This window comes from Haliotis cracherodii, unplaced genomic scaffold (assembly GCF_022045235.1).
Source record: "Haliotis cracherodii isolate W230 unplaced genomic scaffold, xgHalCrac1.p SCAF_4, whole genome shotgun sequence".
Classification (NCBI taxonomy): domain Eukaryota; kingdom Metazoa; phylum Mollusca; class Gastropoda; order Lepetellida; family Haliotidae; genus Haliotis; species Haliotis cracherodii.
The window spans coordinates 4,075,341-4,097,525 of NW_027266297.1; the positions used below are offsets into that span (position 1 = coordinate 4,075,341).

Genomic DNA, 22,185 nt, shown 5'->3' on the forward strand with positions numbered 1-22,185 from the left:
GTTGTGTGGGGGTTCTGGGGTAGAATGGGTTCCGAGTACCCAATGATTGTTGTGTGGGGGTTCTGGGGTAGAATGGGTTCCGAGCACCCAATGCTTGTTGTGTGGGGGTTCTGGGGTAGAATGGGTTCCGAGCGCTCAATACTTGTTGTGTGGGGGTTCTGGGGTAGAATGGGTTCCGAGCACCCAATGCTTGTTGTGTAGGGGTTCTGGGGTAGAATGGGTCCCGAGCACCCAATGCTTGTTGTGTAGGGGTTCAGGGGTAGAATGGGTTCCGAGCACCCAATACTTGTTGTGTGGGGGTTCAGGGGTAGAATGGGTTCCGAGCACCCAATACTTGTTGTGTGGGGGTTCTGGGGTAGAATGGGTTCCGAGCACCCAATACTTGTTGTGTGGGGGTTCTGGGGTAGAATGGGTTCCGAGCACCCAATGCTTGTTGTATGGGGGTTCTGGGGTAGAATGGGTTCCGAGCACCCAGTGCTTGTTGTGTGGGGGCTCTGGGGTAGAATGGGTTCCGAGCACCCAATGATTGTTGTGTGGGGGTTCTGGGGTTGAAAGGATTCCGAGCACACAGTGCTTGTCGTGTGAGGGTGTTTGTCGTGTGAGGGTGTTTCTAGGGCAGAATGGGTTCCTAGCACCCAGTGCTTGTCGTGTGAGGGTCCCGGGAAAGAATGGGTTCCCAGCACCCAGTGCTTGTCATGTGAGGGTCCCGGGAAAGAATGGGTTCCCAGCACCCAGTGCTTGTCATGTGAGGGTGTTTTTAAGGCAGAATGGGTTCCCAACACCCAGTGCTTGTCGTGTGGGGATCTTCTTATGGAATACTGTGGCAGAATAGATCTTCAATGCCACATGCTTGTTTCCCCATGGAATACTGTGGCAGAATAGGTCTTCAATGCCACATGCTTGTTTCCCCATGGAATACTGTGGCATTTTAAACCTAGTGCTTGAAAGCCTTGTTTCAGATCTTGATGTCATGTTTTGAAACAAGCATTTCCAATCCCAGGTTTTGAAATGATCATTGTAAACCCTCATGTAGGTTACATAGATAAGTTAGTCAACGGGATGTATGGATACCAGTTAATTATTTCATCAACAATGTCAAGGTGTTCAGACATGTCAGAGTTCAGAAAAGAAAATTATTTTCGTGTATTTGTGAAAAAGGTTAGGTGAGCAAATTAGTAGAGTAATGGCAGTAGTTCACAGTAGGTATCCCAGTGCAGCTGCGTCTTCCAGCTTAATGACACGGTGGGGAGTCGGACTGATAAACTGTTCCAAGCACATGTTCTGAAGACTTGGGCAAGTTGCCCAGAAAACACAAGCTTGGGTGTTGCTTTGCAGTTAATTAGTTTCTTTATGAAGAGTGCCACTCCCTATGAATACTGCTTATTGAATATCATTAATTGTGCTATTAACAGGATTAATGTCATTGTTAGGCGTTCTGTTCGTTTAAGGTGCTACAATCTGACCATGGTGGAAATATTTTCAGGGAGTGGGTTCTAGAGCAGATACCAGGTGTCTTTCTGGGCTCTCATTGTGGCTACCTCGAACAGGGTCACCAAATGAAATGAAATGTTTGAAAGAGAGAGAGAATAAACATGTTCAAATTTAACGTCACATCTGTATTATTTCAGCCATATAGCGACAAAAACAAGTTCATATATTCTCACACACACACACACACACACACACACACACACACACACACACACACACACACACACACACACACACACACACACACACACTTGTGAGTCATGGATACAAACTTATTTTTAAACACAAAGTTGTGAAACATATTTTGGCTTGACAATATTATTTAGAACTGTTTGAACTGTTTGAAGTAAGAGGACACATACATGTTGCTGATGATGCTGTGTGATATTACAAGCAGTTGTTGCCATGGTTACTATGGCAGAATGTCATGACTGTTGTCAAGGTTTATCAGTTGTGTATTCGGTTTATTGATTCGACCGACTGAGGGCAACAGACACACTCTGAAAATATAACATAAAACTGGTGCAGTAGTCAGGGTGATTAGAAAGATCAAAATCATACAAACAATATGTAGTAAGAAATGTCTCACTTCTTTAATCCTATTAATAATCATGATAATAGATAATGTATTAAATGTAGGCTATGACCGCTACAGTCTTCTTATTCTGATATTCAGAGAACAAAACTTGACGACACTCATAGTCGCCTCTTACGACACGCATAGTCGCTTCTTATGACAAGCAGAGTTGCCTCCTACAACAAGCATAGTCGCTTCTTACAAGCATAGTCGCCTCTTGTAGGTTATGAAAATATGTAATATTATAAACAAATAAAAATTAAGGATTTGAATTTCAACGAGAAATGATATGAGTATTTCCTGGTTGAAGTCACATTGACAAGCTGGTTGGTTAGTGTTGAAGCTAGCCTGATATTCCATGCATGCTAACAAGTGCAGGTATTTACTGTTTGAATAACATGAACACTTTCCTACCCATCAGCCCATATCAAAGGATTGTATGGCTGAATAAATATTAAGATGTTTGAAAGGACTAATGGATTTCTCGTTACGAGCCTGGTTTCTTATGCTGCTAGGCTTGTGTACATGTTGTGCATGCTCTGTGCATGGTGCAGGTGTCACTCTGAATGCACACAGGGGCCTGTTATATAGATGTATTGTCATCTTAGATGTTTGTCTACAATTTGTGTTTACATTTCCGTGTCCCATATAATGTAATGCACACAAGTCGTTCTTCTGATCGTTATTGCCATCAGGAACATTGTGCAGTGTTAGCCTGAGAGGAATAAGGACATTATATGTGCTGCTGTTCTCGCTGTGTAAGAGGAGTTTTTGAAGTTGTGTAGGCAAATTACCTTTATCTTTCTTCTTAAAATGGGGGCCACGGGTGGCCCAATCGTCTAAGGCGCCGTGATTCGCTGTGCAGAGTTGCGTCCCTTGGGTATGCCAGAATCCCAGTTCGCCCCGATTATGTTTCTAGGTTTGTCAGCACCATACCCGTGCTCGTGGGTTTCATCAAAGTGGTAAATGTCCTGCATCACTTCGGGCTTTCCTCCCACTTTAACCTGACACGCCGTGATATAACTGGAAAATACTGTAAAAACCGGCATTTAACATAACTCACTCACTCACTCACTTTTTTTTTAATATATACTTTTCTATATACTTATCCATCTACCAATCTATCTATCTAAATGGCATATGTCCATCAGCCCACCATATTGAGACATATCTGCCCCCCCCCTGCTGACTGGGACCTAATCTTGTGAGTGTGTTGCAGGTATGATTGAGGTGAAGCTCCATGAGGACAGTGATGGATACATCAAGCTGATTGGCTACCCACTACAGAAGAACCAAAATCACCGCAACTCCTGTTCCCCCACGTCCAGTGAGAGTGACTCGGAGATGTCGGGAGCCGCTGTATCAATACCCTTGTCAAACAGACTGGAACAAACTAAGTGAGTTGTCTCCCTTCATTTGTGGACAAGTACAAACATACAAGTTGAATTTTCGAACCATGATGAGATGGAAATTCACGGATCATGGATAAGATAAAACCAAAATGATGCATGCTGTGATGCAATACATACAGCAAGGGTGTTTCTATTTGAAGATGGCGAGCTCATACAACATTGTCTGAAATTATTGATGAAATTTGTTATAAACGTATTCATTTTGAGATTATTGTTCAATAACAATGACATGCTATAATCTGATCTAGAGTTGATCTAAATGCATCTCCAGACATATTAAAGATAACATGCACCTGCGAAGATCCGGGTCAGAATAGGTCTTCAGCAAGTGACAGCAGCAAATGCTTGCCATAAAAGGTGACTAACAGGATCAGAGGGTCAGGTTCGCTGACTTGGTTGATGCATGTCATTGTATCCCAATTGCGTGAGTAGATGCTCATGATGTCAATAACTTGAGAGTCAGTCCAGATTTACAGGCCGCCGTCATATAGCTGGAATATTGCAATAATTGCTGCGATGATATTGCATCCAAAGGACTGTTTGATATGCATGTTGACTGAATATTTTTGAGGTTTGGCATGTGAAAAGCACAGCTAGAGCTTTGGATCGGTTAAGGAAGAGTCCATTTTCACTTGGAGGAATTGGTGGTTTAGGCATTGAAGGTGCTTCAGTTGTGCAGAGTTGTGTCCCCTTTACAGAATCTGAAGGTCATAGGTGTGATCTAAACATTAAGACCTTCAAAACCTCATCTGTTTTTCTCCCGTATAATGCTGACATATATTACTGATACACTGTTCAAACTATTTAGGTTTTTCCTACTCTGTTCTGTGTGATGTAGATGTGATGTTGATGTGATGTTGATGTTGATGTGATGTTGATGTTGATGTTGATGTTGATGTGATGTGATGTTGATGTGTGGTGGAACTGTTACAGAAGCAGCATGAAGCTGCTGCGTAGCGGGAGTATCGAGGTCAGCACTAAGACGGACAAGACCTACTTCACACCCGACGTCGGCAGTGGCGGCAAGGCTCGCAACAACAAGGCCTCTCTGAATCCCTGGAGCCTGAAATGCCACAAGGAGCAGGTGGCTCGCATGAGGCAGGACCGACATGACCCAGATCAGTCCAGTATCCTTCATGGCAGAGTTATCTTCATGGCATAAAGATAAGCCATTATAAATTTTTGTATTCCCCGCATATTCTCGCAATCCTCGCTTTTATTATCAGTACCTTTTCTCCTAATACCTTTTGTCATATAGCTCCCACTTTTAGTTGCCATCGTTTGGCCATTGCATTCATCTACTTGCCCACCTAAATCTGTGGGGAACAACTCACTGGACATTTCCCTCTAAAAAATAACGTTGTCCAATCTACGATGTCATCAAGTTGCGAGCGCATGTTCGAATCTGATATCACTCTAGAACAAAGTTTTATCGTGAAATAAACCACGCTTCATTCTTCATTGCTCTTTGATTTATCACGTAGCTATCTTATATATTTTCATAAACTGCCCATGTCGCTGCCAAATCCCTACTAAATGCCTGCTAAATCCCTAATAGATCCCTAGCCAGGTTGATGTCCCCAAGTCCCTGCACTGCAGGTGATGAGGTGGTCCCTTATCTGATTACTTGATGTATTCACCATTTCAAAGTCCTAACAAGCTAGTCATGGCGCCGCGATTCGCTGTGCAGAGTTACGTCCCTTGGGCACGCCAGAAACCTATGATTGTGGGTTCGAATCCCGGTTCGCCCCGATTATGTTTCTAGGTTTGTCAGCACCATACCCGTGCTCGTGGGTTTCACCGAAGTGGTAAACGTCTGAGACCTGCATCACTTTGGGCTTTCCTCTCGCATTAAGCTGACACGCCGTGATATAACTGGAATACTGTTAAAAGCAGCGTTAAACCAAACTCACTCACTCACTCACTCACTCATACACAGATGCCTTGAAAAGTTTGTTTGGAAAATATAAAAAAATATACAACAATAAAATGCTTCCCATAACATTCTTGAAAAATGTCTTAAATGGAATAATTAATATTGTTTTTGAAATGTTTGGTGGTCATTACATAGAAGTTGATGGATGAAAAAGTAGGCCGAACTTATGGATAATAATGTCTTTATTTTACTGTAACGGTGACATATCTGTATGGATTCCTATACCGTTTTAAAGCAAGAACAACAGTATAAGGATGTATACCGAAACATAGCCTTTACAGAAAAATAAAGAAGTTGTTTTCCGTCAATTGTGTCATGTCAGGGGATCAGGGTCCCTGGGGTCAGGTTGCACTGGCTTAGGGTGGTGCTTGGCTTGGCTTGGCTTGGCTTTACATGGTAACCATGCTGACGCTGGATGTGTTTGGGTGTTACATTTTTGAAGCTGGAATCTTTGTTTTGGGATGTTCGAAAGAAATTGGATCGAAAGAAAAAAGAAATGCATTGTACAGGAAAAAGTATATAAATATACAAATATTTTATAATTCCACCCCAGGAGTCAAATATGATGAAGTGTGTGTGTGGTGGGGGTGGAGGTGGGGGGGGGGGGGGGGGGGGGGGGGGGTTGGAGGAAGTAGAGAACATATAGGGGGTATATAGTTTTATTAACTGTCCAACAACGGGTTCCTGTGGTCCTTTCTGGTGCCGGGATGATCGACCAAAATTTCAGTCACAGGAATGCCTGGTCCAGATCGGCTTCTGTGATAAAACTTTCAATCAAGCATGTATGTCATCCAAACATAATACAATCATATTCGTTTAAAGATATAATTAATTATTATTTACAAAAAAACTATTATTTCTGAACATTACATATGCAAACATTGGTGATAATTTTCAAAGTCACTTTGCCATTTTTCTTAACTTGGCCAGAATTTATCCTACTTGAGAACGTAGCAGCACACTTCAGGTACCCATGTATCTTGGACTTGAAAATGGGGCCACGGCAGCATGGGGACGATGCCACGGCGGAAAAACGGGAAACTCAGGTCAAGAAGTGTGCAGCAACTACATCTGTGTCGCTTGGACTACGAATGTGTGGAATGCAGGTCAGGGGAAATAACTCTTGCATCTTGTGGAATAGCATGGACAGTTAACAATTTTTTCAGCTTGCATGGATGCTGGTAAAGGAATCTCAAGCTTAACAGAGATCTTTGACTAATTTCAAAACTATAGATGTATTTCAATCTTTTGGACTTTAAATAAAGCCTTTTTTAAGTTTGAAACTTTAATGTTTTGATAATTGTTAGAATTATTGATCATTATCATGATTTATATTGTATGAGATATACGTGCATGTAGCAAGAATGTTTTTCAGAATGTCTAATACAATGTTGGCTTACCTAGTGGTAAAAACCTTCAATTCAATTCTTATTTCCTGTTGAGTAATGTCTGTGAGTTTCTTTGTCCCAAGGAAGGGGACGGGTGGTCATCTAAGACGCTGCAGTACGCCTTGTAGAGTTGCGTCCTTTGGTCATGCCAGAAACCCATGATTTTGGGCTCGATTCCTGATGTGATTATTTCATGCTTGTTACATAACTAAATCAAGAAACACTGTGTTAAGCCCATTAACCTTGTATCTTCAGGTGTACCAGCAGACAACAGGCATCTATGTCACCCGGGACAAGTTCTTCGGTCGGACTTTGATGGTGGACACCTTCAAGGACACGCTATATCAGTTCCTACATAATGGACATACGTTGCGAACATGTGTCATTGAGCCCATCGTCCAGCGTCTAGAAAAACTGTACTCGCAGCTAATGAAACAGCAGACATTCCGGTTCTACTCCAGCTCTCTCCTCATCATGTATGGAGGAGAGGAGGAGGAGACAATATCCCAGGATTCCAGCGAGGAGAACGCCAATGGTGATTCCCCAAGCTGGCAGGAAAACAGCCATCCAGTCATTGAAATCAAAATGATTGATTTTGCACATGCTACTCGCAAAGGATTCTGGGATGACGAGGTGGTGCACAAAGGCCCCGACTCTGGTTACTTGTTTGGTCTAAAGAATCTGATTCAGTTCTTGAAAGACATACAGGAAAAGTATGGTAATGAAGACTCGTCCTAGCCTTATAACATTATGTTTCATGCCATCCCCTCATCGACGTTCTGTCAGCGTCTGTGATCTGTAAAAATAATTCCTTTTTAGGAATATGTACAATCTCAAAATCAGATCTTAGTTCTCGCTACCGCTAAACAAAGATCTGAGGACATCCCAATACAGGTAATGTCATAATGACCTTACATCCTACCAAAAAGAGCGTTGCTTTGACTGACCAATGAAATGACTAACATTAGCCAATCAGAAAGCAGCTTACTTTGGTACTTCCCACGTGCTATGCAACATCTTTTTCGTTCAGATGTTTTTCCTATTGAGGGGAAAGATAGATGATGATTTTGACGAGATCGGTCGTACAAGCCGTAACTGTTGTTTGAATACCCCATGCTAACCTTCTTGAGGTTTTAAGATTAGAAAACACTTCCAACTGTCACTTTCCCGATCTGGTAAGCCATGCTCTGATTGGTCGGATGAAAGGTTGTTCTGACATGACCCTTAATGGGATGTCCTCAGATCTTTGTTTAGCGGAAGCGAGAACTAGGATCTGATGAGATTGGGAATATGTACTATGTGTTCATAATGAACAGCGTCATAATACTACATCCTGTGGGATGGTAGTGAAGTGTGTTGCCTTATTTCAGCTGCCTAAGAGGAGATGTGTCCCTCACCCTCCTATGTGTCAAAGTGTCGTAGATCAGACAGCCGTCGTGGTTGAATCACATTCCATGAGTGTTGCATGATCGGCCATGTTCAGACATATTCCACCTAGATAACAACTGTCGTCTGTCTTTTGTTATTTGGTTGCAAATTTTCAATTGAGGCCTGAGTCATATACGGTTGATTTTGGACATCACAAAGTTTGATATACATGAGGTAGCAGTTATTGGTTTAATAATGATACCATCTGTCATGTGTACTACTAAAAAATGGGTAAGGACCACCTGATGTTTTCTAGTCTTGTCATGGCACAGCAAAAGATGGGGGTGGGATGCTCAATTTTTACCATTTGGCAGAGGGGGGGATGAACACATGTTAAATAAAATGGGGGAGAGGGGTGACAAAATATGATTCAGTCCTAAGACCAGTCCCACATCCCCCCATCAAAAATGACCTGGCCTAAATATGAAAGAATCACGTGGTCCTTTAGTTCTTTTGAGTAGTATATGTTGTTTTTCAGCATTGACATATGATTACATACTTAAATGTTTAGTGTCCATGTTTTAAGTTGGAGATTTAGTCACATACAATGTATACAGTCAATTTTTGACAAGACAGTAATATAGCGAATATTGGTATATTCAAAGTACCATCATGTATCTGTCTTTTTGTTGATCAGCATAGGAATATGGTTACAAACTTTGATTTCGTGTCCGAATTTTAAGTTGTTAATTATATAACATATATACAGTCAGTTTGGGACATCTCAAAGATGAAATGAATATTGGTTTATGAAGCTTATTCTAATCACCAGCATTTGTGATTTATTTTCTTGTTTGTGTCAATAAGGAACTTTGACGTATAGGATTTCAAGGGTCACTTGAGGCTGCATCCATTGTTGACTTTTACTTCATGAAATTGATAATTGAAATATTTCTTACTGCAGACTTCATGTCGTGAAAAGAAGTGTTTGTACCTTGGTACTTAACACAGTCTGTGACACTGTTGCAACGTTTTTGAGACGTATGTCTCACATTTCTGTCCTCTGAAACGCCATTTTAGTATTTGCCTGATAAGTCGTTGAGAGTAAGTACAGTTTTATGTACAATGTTGTGACGAATGATTGCCCTGTTGTGTCGTGGAATGAGTCACGAAATGTGTCACGGAATGAGTCATGGATCGTGTTACATGTCACAGAATGTGTCGCGGAATGAGTCACGGATTGTGTTACTATGTCACAGAATGTGTCGTGGAATGTGTCGCGGAATGAGTCACGAAATGTGTCACGGAATGAGTCATGGATCGTGTTACATGTCACAGAATGTGTCGCGGAATGAGTCTCAGAATGAGTCGTGAAATGTGTCGCGGAATGAACCATGGATTGTGTTACTATGTCACAGAATGTGTTGCGGAATGAGTCACAGATTGTGTTACTATGTCACAGAATGTATTGTGGAATGTGTCGCGGAATGAATCACGGATTGTGTTACTATTTCACAGAATGTAATGTGGAATGTGTCGCGGAATGAATCACGGATTGTGTTACTATGTCACAGAATGTAATGTGGAATGTGTCGCGGAATGAATCACGGATTGTGTTACTATGTCACAGAATGTGTCGCGGAATGTGTCACAGAATATGTCACACTGGACCCAGGGTATTGCTTGATGTCCATTTACAGTTGAGGCTGTCTGACCATGAAGCTTTAATGGTTGAGGGACTCCCATCAAGTGTGAATCACATGCTACAAATATGGTCTTGTCATAATTGGCTGTACTACTGGAACACACTCAGCAGTCCAGTAAGTGATGTGGTTTGGACACACGTGTATGTATGTACAGTCTCACATGTTATAATGCCATGCTTTGCCTCATCTATCATGTATTGCCAGAACAATTTCAGGGATAGCTTTTCCTCTACCATGCACCTTGACCATGTTTGTAACCCCCATCGTTACAATAAACCCATTATGAGCCATCCTCCTCCTGTCATGCCCGTTGTAATGCCATGGTCATTGTCATGTTATCATATGCATCGTATTGTCATACCTAATATTATGCCATGACATGGTCCTCAGCTACTAGACAAATAGTGAAATTAGATAAAGATTTGACATAGTAAGGTTGTGTTGTTGAATATGCTAGATTGTGCCTGTTTTGAAATTCAAGACACTTTAAAACAGAATAGTAGCATGATATATATATGTGAGGCCTGAGAAAGATTTTAAGGTCGGGGATTTCTAGAGTTCCAGATAAAAGTAATGGAACACATATCCAAGAACAGTTCTCTTTCATATGTACTTATTTATCTCCCTTATCAATATCTAGAATTGTCTTCCTTGTTGTTAACCTTGAATTATCTCGGGGGCGGTCAGGTAGCCTAGTGGTGAAAGCGTTCGCTTGTCACGCCGATTCCACGACATTGGTACAATGTGTGAAGCCCATTTCTGGTGTCCCCCGCCATGATATTGCTGGAATATTGCTAAAAGCGGCTTAAAACCATACTCATTTGAACTATCTCCCTTAATCATGTCCTGAATTACTGCCCTTTTTGATATCCAGAGTTATCTCCTTTATGGATTTCCTGAATTATTTCCCTTTATGCTAACCTGGGTGATCTCCCTTTCTGATGTCCTTTATTGACTGGTGCATATTTAAATGTACAGTCAAGTCTCGTTAATCCGACAATCGGGTTTATCCGACTCTAATGATGGGAACAGATTAAATCAATGCTATTTAGAGTCATTAATCCGACAGTCTCGCACTCCGACTCCGACACACCTAATTTGCAACAAATTACCGAAATCACTCATTAATCAGTCTCGTTAATCCGACACAGTGGTCAGCATACTCTGTGGTTATCTGCTCGCGAGTACACAGCCAGTGTTTTGATGCGAGACGAGTCGGTTGGTAGCTGCATATTACAAAGCTGCAGAGATAGACTTTCCTTAACAATAAGGGTGACAAAGAGTTCTTGGGCTTGTTTTCATCATGAGATTTTGATTGTTTGTTGTTGTAAACAAAGATGTGTAGTTGTATCATGTACATTGACCTGGATGTGGTGTGGGAGATAAGTCAAACTACTTGTCAGTCACATATAGCAATAATAGGGCAAGGGAACCAGTTAATCATGAATTATATATTGCAGGTTTGGTACTGACCTTTCCATAATCTAAAAGCGGTCTTGGATTTTTGTAGGAAACAGAGTACCTCTTAGGGTCATACATTTTGTTTCTTGAAGGAAGGAAACAAATTATACCTTTTTCCCTGCACAGACTTTCAGGACACATGGCATGTCCAGCTAACAATTTCTTATTTTTTTGTAAAACCTGAGGCATTATTTTCGGGAACCATTTATTTTCTTAAATAAATTACAGAATGTCAAATGATTGGACTCTATCCTGCTTATGGTATTGCATTAGTAGATCATTAACATTGTACATGGTGATCAGGTATATCAGTGTGAAGGTACTATGTAGGATTGGAAAACTGAAACTGGAATATGACCTCCAGCGCTGTGCTTGACTGTCCAGTCAGTTATATCTTAATTACATTATGATGAACTCCCAGGCCCATTCGGTGCCAGGGCTTGGAGTCCAGTTCAATTTACATACCTGTGGAGTCAGATTAGACTGGTCTGAAACTAATGATATCACAGTAACTTGTCTCACTTTGTCGTTCCGTCTCCAATACAACTGGGTACCCCTGGCAACACCTGGTAGCAGAAGGACTTTTTTTCTGATCTGATCTTGGAGCTCACAAAAATGTTTGATGAATTGTTGCATGCTCTGTTTTCAAAGCCATCAAGATGTAGATGGAGACAAAGCAGCTGTATCTTTAGTGCACACGGACTAAGTCAACATAATGGGTCACAGAAGATCTTTGAAATGTTATAAAGGAAAATATTCTCTCCATCCATCAAGGGGCTCTTGTTGTAATACTTAAAACATATTCATTGGATTGCCAGATACCGATACTTTAGCACACGCCTCAGACATGTTAGAGCAACCTCCCATTGATGTAGAACTCTGTGTGTATTCTTATACTTATCTCTCTACCCATTCTACACAATAGCTGATGTAGCACTTCTATTCAGGTCTGGGATATTCACATGACTTAATCTGCACAAAATGTCTCATTTCTCATTTCTCAATCTTGAAGGTTTTATAGGTTTTATTAAAGAGTTACTGGAAATGTTCTTCCTGAAAACTTGTGAAGTGTGACATTATTTGAATGCATATAAAGTGCTCTGTCATTGTGTGTGTGTGCATTGTGTGATGTGATGTTTGGCTCTTGTGAGTGTATCATGTGATGGTGTGTGTTTGAATAGGATGCATGTTCTGTGTGTGTGTGTGTGTGTGTGTGTGTGTGTGTGTGTGTGTGTGTGTGTGTGTGTGTGTGTGTGTGTGTTACACTCAGTGTGTGATTGTGTGTGTTTTGGGATATGTGTGATTGTGTGTTTTTGAGAAGGATGTGTGTTGCTCTGGAAAGGTGCGTGCGTGCGTGTGTGCGTGATGTGACAACATGTGTGTGAGAGGAAGTGATGCTGTCAGTGTATGGGTCTGTATTGTGTGGTGATGTGTGTATGTTGCTATGAGATTGTTGGTGTGTTCGCTAGGGTCTATGTGTGCACGGGTAGGTAAAAATGTGTGGCAGATCTTGACTGTATATAACGAGCAACTCATTCTGTAGGTACGTGCAATATGCGGCAGAATATAGAGCTGCAAACATACAATTTACCCAGGGTCAGCATGACACGCTACATGAGAAAACTGACCTGCCCTCACACCGGGCTGACAATAGTCGGACATCTGGTACCTGGAGTCCTATACAACTGTTCATTTCTGACATGTAATTTTTACGGAGACCTCAGTGTGTGGTTGCTATGGTGATGTATCATTAGTCTTCTTGTAGTGTTGCCCAGAAATGGTATTACATGGCAATAACCTCCTTATGTTGTCCATGTGGTCACAGATGTAGGGGAAATTATTTTCTGTAGTCCTCAATGAGAATTGTGACAATTGTTTACATTGTTTCTGAAGAGCCCCATAGCAACGTGATGTCATCCATATTTCATGTTGTCATGACAGTTATATTTGATGTTGTTCCAACAGTAGAGTAACCATGGTGACAGAGCTGATATCTCCATCTGACATCAGGAAACATACATTTTTCTACATTTTCTCAGAAAAGGACCATGGCTTATATAAGAATAACCTATTCACCACTATTTATTTTCCTTGTGAATTAATGCTGAAAGTTCAAAATTTCTTCACTTGCGATAGATAATCTGTAATTCTCTCAGCTCAATGCCGAAAAGGCAAGACATAGTGGTAGTCGTGGGCCCTGTTTCATTAAACTCGTGTAACATTTGTAGCCCCCTAATATTGACACGTTTTTTTCGACTAAGGTCTATGATCATTATCATAGCTAGGGGGAACTTTCCGGCCATGAAAAAGGCATGCTGTACGTGATGTTACAAAGCAGGAAAGCCAGCGATCTTATGATTTACAACTGTTCGGGAGATAACCCAAGCAAATGCTACATGTTTTTGTCGTAACTTAATGCTTTTGGTTCATATTGTTAAATTTTTCATGGAATGGACTGTAAGCCTTACAGGAATGTTACAGTGAACGTTAAGAGACGTCAGGCTTACGAGAGATTCATGAGATTGGGCCTGATGCTAGTGATATCATGCTTCATATCGGATTTATTGTTAGGCATTGCCAAGAAATGATACCTATATTGACAATCAGATGGAGGTCAAGGCCATCTATGAGACGTGCTATACCCAACTCACTCACTCACTCTGTGCTATGCCCTGTATTCAGTGAGTTTGTTCAATCAAATCCAATGTTGATCTTGCAAAGGGAAATGACTAGATATATTTTAATCAAGAAGAATGCAGGCATCTCTTTTTCACATGGAAGGTGGTCAGAGGCCCAATTAGATTTTATCACTTGAGATCCTGCTATTTTCTGTCCTCAGCCTTCGTGTACCATTGGTGAATCCAAGTAAGTGAACACAGTGCAGCAATGGTGAGGGGGCCTGTGAAAACAACCTCCCTGTGACTTGTGTTGGGGATCATGTGGTTGGAGCTGGACAGTGTCATTAGAAGTAAATTTTGAGGGGTGGCCTGAGACTTTTGTTTAAAGACAATAAATATTTCAACATGTTCAAAACATACAATATTTTTGTTTTTAAGGCCGAGCAAAGTCTTTTTGGAAGGACCAACAAAATGTTAGTTTTTCGACAATCCAGCAGGTCCAGTGAACACGTTGTGTTTAAAACCGAAGGACAAAGGATTTTTCCCCCTGCATTTTCAGAAGCAGATTATATTTTTCAAAAACATCCACGGCCCAACCCCCAGTTGGTCAGTCCCACCCCCATTTGGTTGGCCCCACCGCCAGTTGGTCAGCCCCACCCCATTTGGTTGGCCCCACCCCCAGTTGGTCAGCCCCACCCCATTTGGTTGGCCCCACCCCCAGTTGGCCGGCACCACCCCTAGTTGGTCAGTCCCACCCCTAGTTGGCCATCCCCACCCCCAGTTGGCCGGCACCACCCCATTTGGTTGGCCCCACCCCTAGTTGGTCTGTCCCACCCCCAGTTGGTCAGCCCCAACCCATTTGGTTGGCCCAACCCCCAGTTGGCCGGCACCACCCCTAGTTGGTCAGCCCCACCCCCAGTTGGCCATCCCCATCCCCAGTTCCCTACAGGCTGTGGGGAGTGTAAACATATAGTTACAGGAGATTTAAAATATAATCATGTCATTTTACTGTTAAAATATTGAATATGGGTTTGTATTATTAAAGAAGAGTACCCACAACGTCAATCGTGATTATCATGAAACATTGACATGCATTATGGAGACTCCCACCAGTCTATAATAATATGTTCATAAGCCTCTTGCAGAAAGTCTGCATAGTGCAAAGACTTTTGGTTCTGGACCAAGGGCTGTTGAAAGTTGTGTTAAGTAACGGTGTCTCATAACTCTTGACTTAGGACATCATAACATTTGATTTAGAACATTGAAGAACATGATCCAAACTAGCTAGGACCACTTAGCTATTCCCTCTTTAAGACTACAGCTGGGGAAGACCTTTGCTTGAAGGCACCATGGGATATGTCGGCTGGATCCATTGCTGGGGAAGACCTTTACTTGAAGGTACCATGGGATATGTCGGCTGGATCCATTGCTGGGGAAGACCTTTACTTGAAGGTACCATGGGATATGTCGGCTGGATCCATTGCTGGGGAAGACCTTTACTTGAAGGTACCATGGGATATGTCGGCTGGATCCATTTCTGGGGAAGACCTTTGCTTGAAGGCACCATGGGATATGTCGGCTGGATCCATTGCTGGGGAAGACCTTTGCTTGAAGGTACCATTGGATATGTCGGCTAGATCTATTGCTGGGGAAGACCTTTGCTTGAAGGTACCATTGGATATGTCGGCTAGATCTATTGCTGGGGAAGACCTTTGCTTGAAGGTACCATGGGATATGTCGGCTGGATCCATTTCTGGGGAAGACCTTTGCTTGAAGGTACCATTGGATATGTCGACTAGATCTATTGCTTGGGAAGACCTTTGCTTGAAGGTACCATGGGGTATGTTGGCTGGATACATTGCTGGTGAATCTAGAAGCATCTAGCGCTAGCAGGGACGACATGCTTTTGTCACCTTGTTGAGATAGCACCATTGTCCTTGTCATAACTGAATGCAAAATTAATGAAGAATTGTAAATGTGTAAAGTTTTGATACGATTGTATAGTGACACTCCTAGTGTGTATAACTGCTAGTATTTTGTGTATGTATATATCCATTGTCTGGAAAACTAGCTATTATCTGTGACATTATGTCCAGGACATATACAATGTCTGTGACCTTAATTATTGACTGAACCACTATCTGTGAGATTCCAGTGGAATAGAGCATTATAAGCTGAAGTCAGTACTCTAAATTTGAAACAATGGTTTAAGGTTTTGATTGCACATTTTATTTCAGCTATGGCCACATATCTCCGTGAAGTAATAAGGTGTAAAATTTTAAACTTTTGATAGAGAAGTTTGTTTAACGTTTTCGTGCATTCCCAATTGAGGACGGAGATGATATCACAGAATGGGATGTGCACTGGGATGACTGCATCATTGGTTAGTGTTGACCTGATTACAGTTCACAATCTTTTGAAGGTATTCCAAGTACTGTAAATCCTCAAACAGCTGGCAGGACCTAGCCATACTTTACAAACCCTTACTCTTGACCTCTTGGGGGCAGTCGGTTAGCCTAGTGGTTAAAGTGTTAGCTCAACACACCAAAGACCCGGGTTCGAATCCCGACATGGATACAATGTGTGAAGCCCATTTATGGTGTCCCCCGCCGTGATATTGCTGGAATGTTGCTAAAAGTGGCATACTCACACACTCTTGACTTACCAAAGTTTCACCAAACTGGTAAATCTCTAAGACCTTCACTTTGTGATTTAACTGAAGTTCTATTCAAAATTACATTAAACCAAAGTTGCACACACTTTACTTGTTACCTTAATGAGAAAGTCCCAGACCGTTGCCATTTTAAGTATTGTCATAACTGGCTTCTGTATCTGGCCTCTATTCAGTATAACTGCAGGGGGCACAGGTGGCCCAGTTGTCTAAGGTGCAGCGATTCTCTGTGCAGTGTTGTGTCCCTTGGGCACACCAGAAACCTACGATTATGCGTTCGAATCCCAGTTTGCCCCGATTATGTTTGTAGGTTTGTCAGCACCATACCCGTGCTTGTGAGATTCACTGAAGTGGTAAATGTCTGAGACCTGCATCACTTCGGGTTTTCCTCCCACATTAAGTTGACACTCCGTGATATAACTGTAATCCTAAAAGTGGCGTTAAACCCAAGTCACTTAGTCACTCAGTATAACTGCAGTTTAAGATCTGGAGGCGGTCGGGTAGCCTAGTGATTAAAGTATTCGCTTGTCACGCCGAAGACCCGGTTCGATTCCCATCATGGGTACAATGTGGGAAGCCAATTTCTGGTGTCAACCGCCATGATATTGCTGGAATATTGCTAAAAGCGGCGTAAAGCCACACTCACTCACTCACTCAGTTTAAGATCTGGGTCCTGTTCTACATAGCGATCAACTATGGTAAGCCAATGACTAAGTATGGGAGATACGATCACCTTATGGCTGAGATCACTTTGTGGAATGGGGTCCTGGTATTTAATCAAGGCAGACTTTTGTTTGTGTATGGCTTCTCTGGCCATTAATCACAGGTTTATGGTATGTAGGATACAGTTAGTACTGGTATTCACAAAATGGTTAGTAGACTTTCTACCTATTCACACAATGGGACAAATTAATGTTTCATTATGATTTGTGCTGGAACATATTTGCATGTCTTATTGATTATTCATTTAAGACGGATGTTTGTCCGTGTTTGTTAATGTGATTTTCATATGCCATATGTAGATGATCTCTATGTCATATTGGACTCGCATTATAACATTATCTAGGTTCTTTTCATGAATTATTCATGATTATATGATTGAAACAGCATCACTGTTAATATTGGTGAGCCCTTGAACAAATGTATGTTCCAAATGTTTATGTGATTTATTGCTGGTCGGAAGTCTGTATCATATTTTGCTACGGGTTGCGTCCTCTGCGTGTGAAGGCCGTCTCTCAGTGATCATATTCACAATTGCTGTCAGATATTATTTTTGTCTTGTCAACTCATCACCTTCATCTATCTGAGGATGTGACTATGATGATAAATGTTTTGAGAAGGAACATGTCAATATTGAATATAGTGTATATTTTTAAATGCACATTTTTTATTTTTAAATTTTTAATGTATTAGATGTATTAGAAATAAATATCTTGTACAACTGTTCTATAATGCTGGGTGTTATATGAGCATTAATTAGGACACTATCCCTTAAAACGTTTTTTTGTTTCTCGTTATTTAAAATGAGAAAAATTAGTGCAATGACTATTTTTCCTTTTGTGTTGTTAGAATGCAAATTTATGTTCACTTGTTATAGATATATGTGTAGACCTGCCAGTGTAAGTGTACAGAGTTAACTGCCCTTGTGTACAAAAATAATTTTAATAAGGAAAAATAGCCAGACCAGAAATGAGAATTTTTTGTGGACCCAAGCACCATTATGACCTTTGCTTGTAATTGTGACTACGATCTTCATAGTGAGTCGTATAGGTAACGTAGTTGATGCTAGCTGCCATTGTCCCTTGAGGCCTTCTGATAGGCTCGCAGGACCGAGGCAAGTGTTCTTGTTTACAATTATTTTATGAGACATGATCAGTGTATGAGTGAGGATATCTGTTCTCTTTGCATAAATTAAAATTACTCTGATATGACTTGATTTCTGTGTCATCATTCAATAAGTTTAGTTCTTCGATGACTGCTTTATTAGTGTATTGGATAGAGTGTCTGCCCAGAGAGCTGACGGCCAGTGGTTCAGGCCTTTGCCACATCATACTGAAACATCATTCGTGACCAACTCGTGCCATTCTGGGCCGAAATGAGAGGTGAGTGGTGAAGAATGCCTGAAATACATTGAAAGATGGACAAATATAAACCTATCAGATCTCTCTGTTCTGACAACGAACTTCTGCTTCAAATCCCAGCAGTGAGATTGAAATCATTTGGTCAGATATCTTACAAGTTCTTGGCCACTACACTTTGGAACCAACTGCTGCTAGAACTGAGACTGTCGCCCACCCTTCCATCTTTCAAGAGTGGACTGAAAACACACCTGTTCCATAACTACTACAGCCTCATGTGAACTGTGTACATTATATCAGGCCTGTTTTATAATCTCTGTAGTGCTATGAGCATCCACTTGTGAATGGAAGTTGGCGCAGTACAAATGTTCTTCTTCTGCGTCTTCTTCTTCTGGTACTTGTTGGGGCGGTCGGGTAGCCTAGTGGTTTAAAGTGTTAGCTCTTCATGCCGAAGACCCGGGTATGATTCCTGACATGGGTACAATGTGTGAAACCCATTTCTGGTGCCCCCCACCGTGATATTGCTGGAATATTGCTGAAAGCGACGTAAAACCATACTCACTCACTCTGGTACTTGTTAGCCTGAATGGCGCTCGGCATTATGGAGGTAAAACAAGGACTGGGCAGCTTGGAGTCTGTGTACTGTGTCTGAGTGGGGTATCTTTGTTAAACTGCCTTATGATATCTCAGTGGGCTGGCCCACCTCGCATATCTGTGGACGGGTACAAGCAGCCACACACACACGTACTTGCAAGTAGCTATTTTAGTGAATAATCTTACAGGCAAGGTCAAAGCCTAGTTTACCTCACCCTCAACCACCTTTCAATGATTTCAGTCCATTGAAGGGTAGCTCTTCTGAATTCTTCATATGCAAGCATTTAACTCTGTGTCAATCATTGGCAATAATTCTTGTGAATACCCTACCTCTATGACATCATAGCCATAAATTCATGTTTATGCTGAGAACCACACTACAAATTTAAATAAATTTTCAACAGACGTCCTCTTCACTGCCAACATATCTAATAGTTGTGAGGGAAACCCTATCCCTCGTCAGAGACGCAACTGCGCATGCGCAAGGCGGGAATCAGCTCACTTCTTTCCTGTGTGTCTAGATGACAACGGAATTTTGTTGTTGCATACATCTGTACACCTGATTACCGTTCCACACTTACAAGCCACACTAAATCATCTCAAGCTTCACTAAAGACAAACAGTGAGCGGTTCTACAAGCAGAGAACAGGGGTATATGAAAGCAGAAGGCTTTCGTAATTGATTAGTTAGAGAATGTGTTGTGGGATGAGGTCTTCTGTTCAGGTTGTGGGCAACATCAAATCCCTGGAGACCCTCACCCTAGGTGCCTATCATGCAAGACAAGCAATTGCACGCAAAAATCAAGGTGCAGTTATTGTGAACCTTTGTCCAAGAAGAAGTTTGAGAAACTTTCTAAGGCATGGCTCAATGACCCTGATTATAAAAAGAACACTCGTTTCCCTCCAAGAATAGGACCTCCAAAGATGATCATCCCACTTCACAAACATGAAGAGGTAGGGACAGAGGAGGTTTCTGAGGGGATACCGCCGGAAATGACTCAACCAGAGATCTACAGATTGCTTCAGAACCTACCGACATTGCCTGCCCAGTGGACAACGATTTAGAACTTCAGAAGACGCTACAACCACATTGAACCCCGTCGAACTAGACTGTCTCACAGACATCGACCCAAGACTACCCAAGTTCAGCACTCCCCCTACTCCGGGACCAGTCGGAGGTCGTCCTTATGCAGTACTCAGACAACTGGGAAGCCCTCACAGACGACTCATGGCTGCTCGAAGTAGTAAGAAAAGGTTACAAACTTCATTTCTTAAAACGCCCAAGACTAGTCATCCATCCTACTGGACCCCAATTCCATCTATCAGGACGAAAGTTAATTGCAACAGATATGGCCATATGCAAATGACTTGCAAAGAGAGCTATCAGCATCTTAAAAGAGTCAGACACCTCTCACGGATTCTACTCCCCAGTATTCCTGGTACCAAAGAAGAATTCTTCAGAGATGCGATTAATCATAGATCTAAAAGTCATAAACAAAGATTATCTGGAATCCATCAAGAAGTTGAAGAATGCCTTAAGACAAGCAGATTGGATGATAAGCATAGACCTCCATGACGCCTATCTTCACGTCCCCATCCATCCAAGTCATCGTCGTTATCTGCGCTTCGCAGTCAACGATCAGACATACCTATGCAGGGTTACTTCCATTCGGCATATCCATCGCCCCATGGTTATTCACCAGGTTCACCAATCCCATCATCTGATTCGCCCATCTAAAGCTCATAAGGCTATACACGGATATATATAGACGACTTCCTATCGGCCGATCAAGACAAGTCGCACTAAGGTTTCCTGGTTCACCCTCAAAAATCAGAATTAGTACCCACACAGGACATCACCTACATAGGCGCAAGATTTCTACTCAACAAGGGCATAGTAGCCCCTCCAGAGGACAGATATTCAAGAGTAGAAGACATGATATCAAGCGCACTCGATCAGCCCATCAAATCAAGACGCTGGTGGATGTCTTGCCTCGGCACGCTCACCTCCATCCAAGATCTAACCTACAGAGGCAGACTACAGTTACGTCCCCTGCAAAATTGGATGAATACCACCAAAGACCTAGAGCTGGAAGCATTAATACAACCCCCACCAGTTCGAATCTCAGAACTGCATTGGTGGCTGACTCGTCAAAATGTCATGTCAGGTATTCCACTCTCATATGCCCCCCCCCCCCCCCCCCCCCCTCTCTCTCTCTCTCACACACATACACTCACACACCCCTACAACAACTCTACACAGACGCCTCTGGAGAGGGTTGGGGTGACTACATGGACGATATTACAATACAAGGAAAATGGTCCACCCGAGAAAAGGAGTTACACATCAACTGCCTAGAAATGAGAGCGATATATCCAGCTCTAGAAGCATGGCAAGATTATCTGCACCACTCGTCAGTAAAGATTGCTACAGACAACTCGACCGTGGTTGCTTACATACAGCACCAGGGGGGCACAAAGTCTCAGCCTTTATTGAAGGAGGCTACACGTTTATATGCCTTGGTAGACTCAGTCAGTTGCAGAATCGAAGCCAGACACATACCGGGCAAGTTGAATATCCTAGCAGATTACTTATCCAAGATCGTACCCACGGAATGGTCATTACATCCCGAGATTTTCAAGTGGATAACCTCCCTATGTGATACTCCAAACCTAGACCTATTCGCCACATGTCCCAACAACAAACTACCAGTCTACGTCAGTCCGGCACCAGACCCGCTAGCTCTCCAGGTCGACGCTCTTTCTATGTACTGGGAGGGAATGTTCGCTTACGCATTTCCCCCACGGGCTCTAGACAAAGTTCTGAAGAAAATAGAAGAGACAGACTGTGTCATAATTCTCATAGCCCCGGCATGGCCAAACAGG

General features: G+C 42.1%; 1 protein-coding gene and 1 long non-coding RNA gene across 8 annotated transcripts in view; both read left to right on the top strand.

The window, feature by feature from the left end:
• LOC139479915 (inositol hexakisphosphate kinase 1-like) overlaps nt 1–11,445 on the top strand; it is a 46,333-nt gene extending 34,888 nt beyond the window's left edge. For all 7 annotated transcript variants that reach the window (XM_071262837.1, XM_071262835.1, XM_071262833.1 and 4 more), the window contains 4 exons: nt 3,288–3,465; nt 4,414–4,607; nt 6,347–6,522; nt 7,060–11,445. In XM_071262837.1, coding sequence (XP_071118938.1) covers nt 3,288–3,465; nt 4,414–4,607; nt 6,347–6,522; nt 7,060–7,542 — 1,031 coding nt within the window. In that variant the 3' untranslated portion in view covers nt 7,543–11,445. The remainder of the gene's footprint in view (nt 1–3,287; nt 3,466–4,413; nt 4,608–6,346; nt 6,523–7,059) is intronic.
• Nucleotides 11,446–13,012: 1,567 nt separating this feature from the next.
• Nucleotides 13,013–18,559, top strand: LOC139479916 (uncharacterized). Its single transcript, XR_011654372.1, has 2 exons — nt 13,013–18,361; nt 18,399–18,559. It is a non-coding gene; the product is annotated as an uncharacterized lncRNA (long non-coding RNA).
• Nucleotides 18,560–22,185: the final 3,626 nt, after the last annotated feature.